This window comes from Dicentrarchus labrax, unplaced genomic scaffold, assembly GCF_905237075.1.
Source record: "Dicentrarchus labrax unplaced genomic scaffold, dlabrax2021, whole genome shotgun sequence".
Classification (NCBI taxonomy): Eukaryota; Metazoa; Chordata; class Actinopteri; family Moronidae; genus Dicentrarchus; species Dicentrarchus labrax.
The window spans coordinates 18,177,875-18,184,499 of NW_026136708.1; the positions used below are offsets into that span (position 1 = coordinate 18,177,875).

Consider the following 6,625-nt stretch of genomic DNA (forward strand, 5'->3'; position numbering starts at 1 on the left):
CACCACTGTTTTTTTTAAAGGGTGTCATTCCTGCTCTCCGATCCCAACGTGATGATTTCAAGTTTGTTTTCTCTGTTTTTTGCAGGTGATGTGATGACAGTCGCCACAGAGGATGGCGTGTGTTTGAGTGCGCACACATGTGAGTGTACCTACGCAGCAAGTGTTGGAAGAGACAGAACCATTCCCAAACAAACAATCTCCCCGACCCAACATCCCAAAGACGCACAGGACCAGACAACTTAACTACTTTTACCACCTTGTCTTGTACTATGCAAACTGTACATTTTATGAACTGTAGATTGTACCTGAACTTGGTTCAACATTTGTCAGTGATTTGTTTAGATATGCAGATGAGTATACGGACACGGGGCTTTGTATAGTAAAATGTGCTTTTTTTTTTGTTGTTGTTGTTGTTTTTCAGAGGGAGGTTTGAGATTTGTGTTTTGTTCTTGTTAAGTTTTGCCTTCACTGGGAATCCAACTGTTACAGTTTTTTTTTGTTGTCATTCCACTGCTTTGTTCCCTCCAGCCCCCAGTTTCAATTACTTGTCAATGGAAGTAGCCACAGGTTTTGTTCCATGTTTGGGAGCACGCACAGTTCCTGAGTAAATAACATCCAGTGGCTGAAAGGATTATTTTAAAGATGCAGAGACCGTCACTTCTCGAAAGCATCTCTTTTGTTTTGAAGATCTATCTTGTAGCATGCTTGATGTCAAGTTCCCCTTTAAAGCGTTGATATGCCGGCAGACTTTGTGTCGACTGCGATTTGTTAATGTAAACTTTACCCCTTTTGTGCCTATACAGTTTGTCATTCCACGTGTGGAAGACAGAGATTAGAGTTGATGAATTAAAGTGGGATTGTGTATAAAGAGAGAGGTTTTGGAAAATAAAGATTTAAATCTAAAGTCGATCCGAATTTGGGTTTGTAAGAGGCCCGCCGTCATTATGTAGAATAGTTGTTTTTTTTTTAAAAAGATATATGTTGAGAAATCAGAGGAAAGCCATGATTGCCTTGCTACCTCAGACTCATAGACACAGTTTTGTTTTCGTGGTTTGTAAACTTGTTTAAAACACTTGTGATCATTTACAGGACAAGAACAACCTGGTTTAGCATTCTAAGCTTTAGCTTACTGTATTGGTGTACACTGCAACAAGGAGATACCAAGTAAAAAAAAAAATTACTATTACTGTACCACAATGGGTCTGTGGCCTGCTGAAGCTAGCCGCCCGTTATGATGAGTATTACTTTTATCTGTTGTTGGTTTTTCCACTGGCCTTCTAGCACTGGTCCCTCACTGCGTTGTGTTGTTGTGCTATATGCTATCCTGTAAAACTTGTGAGACTGAACAACACTACTATAACCTCCTCTGACTGTAGACTAATGATGTTGGTGATGATTTTAATGATTCCAATCATGATGAACCGTACCATGGCAGAACTGTGTCGCTTCTCCTGAGGTATGTAAAATAGATTGACCACACTACGTGTAATATGGCTACGTTGTTTTATTCTAAATAAAATTTTTATAACAAGTGTGCATCTCCCTCTGCTGTTTTATTCGTACTGCTGACTGTCACACCCGTACAGTGATGACTGTAAATATTTAAAGGTGACATAGATGAATCACTAGACAAGAATTTCATAAACCCTCATCAAAAATTCATCCCACAGCTTGAAGTGTTTTCATATGCCGCACTTGACCCGCATTTTAAAGCACCATCTTACTGCTTACACCCACACCTGGTTTGAAGAATATAAGGCCTCATTACTGCCAACTCATCATCAGTGTCATCCCTGTAGCATTATTATCAAAGGAATTGATCACGCAGTCAGGGGTTGTATCATTATTGCGTGTTTTGTGGTGAGAGCATGCTGAGCTGTAACGGAGAACTCCAAATGAATGATGAAAGGTAATTAGCCTCTTCGACTTGTACTCCAGCCCCTTCAAACACTTTTTTCTCTCCCACTCACTTGTGGCCACACCGCGCTGATCATTCTTAAAGATTGGGTGATGTGTTCGATTAAAGATATTTACCTTGGTCTTGCTTGGCAGTGCTGCTGCCTGTTGCTGGTTATAAATCAAATCTGACCGCACAGGTCATTTCACAGTGTAAAATCGGCTCATTTTAGCAACCTGTCAGATTAAATTATGTCCCAACAACAGATTGTCTGTACTCTTAACGCTGCAGTTAATAGACCACCCTAAACTCAAAACAGCTTGTTTAATCCTTCCTCTAACTTCTTCCTGACCTTACAGTATTTGTTTTATTCTTTCTTTCTTGTTAAGAGGCAAGTCTTCGGTCTATAACCATGTCCTCTCCAGTACAAAATACAAATTATGACTGACGTATCAATCCCAATGTTGTGTGATATGTGCAAATTCGGCATAAATTTCAAGTTTTATTTTACCAATGCTGGACAAGTTTTGTCTCTTAATAGCACTTCCTATCATCTACGGTTCAAGCCGCTCCATAACACGCTTCAATAATGCAACAGTAGCCAAGCGGTAGTGCACCCTAATTGGATCTGGGTATACTGTACGTATTCTGACTCCTTATAGACAGCATGCTCACATCCTCTGGGCTCCCACGAGGGGCTTTAATTAGTCCACCAGTCCCGTTTCTGTAATGTACTGCAGGATTCAGCTTGTTTGTAAAGGCAAAGAAGTTTGTAAGTAACAAACAAGCATACACGAGGGAGAATGTAGTATTCATTCCTTTACTGGATCCCATTACAATAAGACGTGTACTGGTATTGTGTTATTAATATTAATGTGACAATTAAACTAGATGTGAAGGTGGATTTGGTTTAATTACTGTAACAATCTAATATGCTCATATGAAACTTAGTTAGAATAAGATTGCATGAGTGATCAGCAGTCTTTCCAAAGTGTTTTAATCCTGCTCAGACGCAGCTCTCTGTGACTTGGTGCATTAGGCTGTCGAGCTCCAGTGAGGTGGAGTCTGCTTGCTAGACTGAGCAAAGATAAGCATTCTTCAGTGCAACACAAACAACTCATTTAGTGGATGTTCTGTATGATAACAATGTGAGTGAAAGTCTCCAGTCCTCCAAATGGAGGTCAAAGGTCGGGCTCAGCTACAGGCACAGCGCAGCCCCCGACAGATGCTCGCTTACACAGAAGATTTCAACCTTGGGAACTCTAATCAACGGCATCCTGCGAGCCATGTCCTCAATCTTAATCATCACAGCAAGACTAAAGGTCTTGTGGCTGTAATGCTCATTACACACCAACAAGCAAAAAAGTGTTGAATGGATGAAAACGATGAGATGACTTTACTGAGGGGAAATAAATGCACTGGAGTTTTAATCCTTCACTTTCACTCAGCGACTGAAATGATTTGATTTTTACAGCAAAATGAATTAAATGAACTAGAAGTGAAAGCAGAGGGAGTCTTTGTGAGGTCAAGGAGAAATAGGTGGAGGAAATTAAGCAAAACACTGCCTGTTTCTTCCAATTAGAAAGATCTCATAGGAAACCCATTTCTATTCAGGAACTCATTATCAGTGGTGTTATTTCTGATGATCCCCATATGATTCTACCAAAATCACATATTACTAAATCTAAATTATCCAATCATAAACAGTTTATTGATTTTTTTTAAGCTTAAATTAAATCAACAAAAAAAAAAATCACATTACTTAAATAAATAAATAAATAAATAATAAATAAATAAATAAATAAATAAATAAATAAACGTATAAATAAAAAAAACTATCCGAAGCTAATGTACAACTATTGTCTGTGTACGCTAATCGGTAACCACGGTAACCAGCGCCATCTTGGATTTTGTAGCTAGCATACGACTTTCAAGTAGCATTAAATATGTTTTTGTTGTTGTTATTGTACACCTACCAGACTTTTTTGTTTGGTAACTTGTACCATTTTGTTATAACAAGGTGTGCAACCCGGCTGTTTACTTATTTATTTTAAGAGTTTTTCTTTTTAAGTATTTGAACTCCCCCTTTACTCTTTAATGTGATGGTTGTTGTGTGTCAGCTGGTGGGTCTAACTTTACCTTTTGGTCCAGACTGAAATATCCCAGCAACTTTTATGATGGATTGAAGTAAAATGTTGTAAATAGATGTATTGACAGCTCAGTATTACATTAAATACAATAAGGGCACAGCTCAGACCTTTGCTGAGAAGAGTTATGCATGCTGAAGCCCAGTGTCTGAAAAGTTAATGTATTTTAATTTAGATTGAAGACGACCAGCTGGCAAGACAAACAACTTCAAACAACACAGGTTTTGCTGCAAGGAGTTTAAGACCAACTGCACGTGCACGCAAAAGTAAGTAACTGAGCAAGAAACCTCGTGGGTGTCTGTAAAGGACACAGCCAGAAAATATGGGGCACCTCCGAAGACTTTAACAAAACATCTGACACAGTGAATATGTTAAAATCCCTCTTTTCTCTGTTGTTTGAACACCCTGAATCGTCTTTGGTTGTCCTACAGTTGCCCCTGGCGCCTCCTTTTCAGTATAAGTGACCTCATTGGCAATCACACCTTTACCCTGGCCTTGTCAGTACTGCTCTGCTCTACATGCAGAGTAAAACTACACAATTTCTTTCTTGTCTTGTGTATATGAGCCTCTCACAGGATAACAGACAATATCTTATCTATTTAATTTCCTCGTCCTCTTGTCTGGATACTCTTCTGAGCATCACCATCTGTGATCTGCTAATTCTCTTTGCTCTGGGTAAAAACAGTCTGCGATGATTCCTCCAGGCTTTGGCTGTATGGCCTCAGCTGTCCACCAACTAACCAACTCATTTTTCTGGATGGGACCGTGGTGCTGATGGTGCTGGATGTTTGTTTTTTTCCCTTTCCTCAGCCCATTTCTCATTCATGCAGCAGCGCTGGCTGGCATGCAGATCCGTTCGACAGCTGTCCCCTTTGATCAGGTGCTTGGCAGGCAGGGGCAGAGCTGGTGGTATGGGTGTCTTGGCGGGTAGCTGCCCCTGGCACAAGGCGAGGACGGGGAACAGATGTTTAGGAGGGGGGAGGCAGGACACTGCAGGACCTGTGTGGGAATACGGGATATACAGTCTGGACCCCAGAGAGATGGAGTCAGGGAAAGAGAGGGAGGGATAAGTACAAGCAACCTAGAGGGGAGAAGCAAAACCAGATTCTGTTTTCATTACCGTTATTATGTCAGCAGTTGAATCTCTGTTGTGCTTACACAGGGCTCCTCTATGTAAATGTTCCAGCTCACACAAATTTGAGTTAAACTTGTCTCCTAATGAACCTCCCAGCTTTAACAGTTCCCTTGCAGTACTTATCTACTAAAGTTTATTGTCCTCAGTGCACTTCAGATCTCCAGAATATGCTGAGTGCACATGGTGAGTTAGCATTAGCACCATATTAGCTCTCTCTTTGACAATTAATTTTAAGAAGCTAACTGCACTGGACCTTTTTCTGGCAGGGTATTGACCTAGGGTTTTCATTTGGGATGCTTTGGGGAATATTCTGGGCATCTGTCCCGTATCAGCATTTTCTTCTGTGGGCTTTAAAAAAAAAAAAGAAATAGAGAGTGTAACCTGATATATCAAGTATACTTTCTTATATCACTTTTATGTACTTCATTAAGAGCCAGCCTTAGTGTGGTGTAGTGCATCCAGAACGTTTATGTTAACTTTTTATAATTCTTTCAAATTTATATCCTAAGATTAATTTTCACTCTTTCCTACCCTCTTGTCTTAAGGGTAATTTCATCCTTATGCCATCAGTTGCCTGCTGCTTTTATACTCATATTTAAATAAATCTTAGCACCAACTTATTCACTAACATTCATCATCCTTCTCTACACTTTTAGGGCTATAACAGATACACAAACAGACTCTATACACAAGCACTTGTATTGTTGCAGTGCACCTTTTTTTTTACCTGCTTTTCTCTCCAAAACCAAGACTACTGTAACAAGCTGTCTAAGACTATATGTCCCACACCTCTTTGTAACAGGGTTTTTCATGATGCCTGGTCAGGGCCAAGGACTAATGAAGGGAGACAAACTGAAATCGGTTTGTCTGAAATTAGAGCAGTGGGAGGCGTGCAGGGAATCAGTCAGTATCTTCCCAGTTTCATTACAGCATGGACCATTAGCTGCAGGCAGGTCATTGACATTCCTGCTCACGATGTTTAGAGCCCCGCTGCCACAACGCCAGTATGAACCAATCAGGCCACTTGTAAACACAGAACACAGGCTCTAATGAAATTTGATGGGCATTTTGTATTGACTGTAGAGAGGTCGCTGAGAGATCTCTGGAAAATAAGAACTGGACATTTTTCTGTATAGGTAAAGGAAATAATAACCACTATACCCACCTCTATTATTAAAGAGAGCAATTACCATTTGATTTGCGAGTCGGAAAGTTGGGAGTTGGCAAAATATCTTGGGTGCTTTTCCTCACACCCTTTTATTTTCATAACAAACCATTTCCAAGAGGCAAATGTATTGCTCATCACACCTCTGTGGCTGTCAGGCTGTGGTTGATGCACCATAACACTTTGCCACAATCCTGCAGATTGTGAAAAGCACTCTGAATTATTAAAAGATTGCTCTTGGCCGCGGTGCTCAGAGCCCAGTTGCCACAACACCAGCATGT

General features: G+C 40.3%; 1 protein-coding gene across 11 annotated transcripts in view; it reads left to right on the forward strand.

The window, feature by feature from the left end:
* utrn (utrophin) overlaps positions 1-1,532 on the forward strand; it is a 172,725-nt gene extending 171,193 nt beyond the window's left edge. For all 11 annotated transcript variants that reach the window (XM_051407937.1, XM_051407935.1, XM_051407941.1 and 8 more), the window contains one exon: positions 86-1,532. In XM_051407937.1, coding sequence (XP_051263897.1) covers positions 86-94 — 9 coding nt within the window. In that variant the 3' untranslated portion in view covers positions 95-1,532. The remainder of the gene's footprint in view (positions 1-85) is intronic.
* The last annotated feature ends 5,093 nt before the right edge of the window (positions 1,533-6,625 follow it).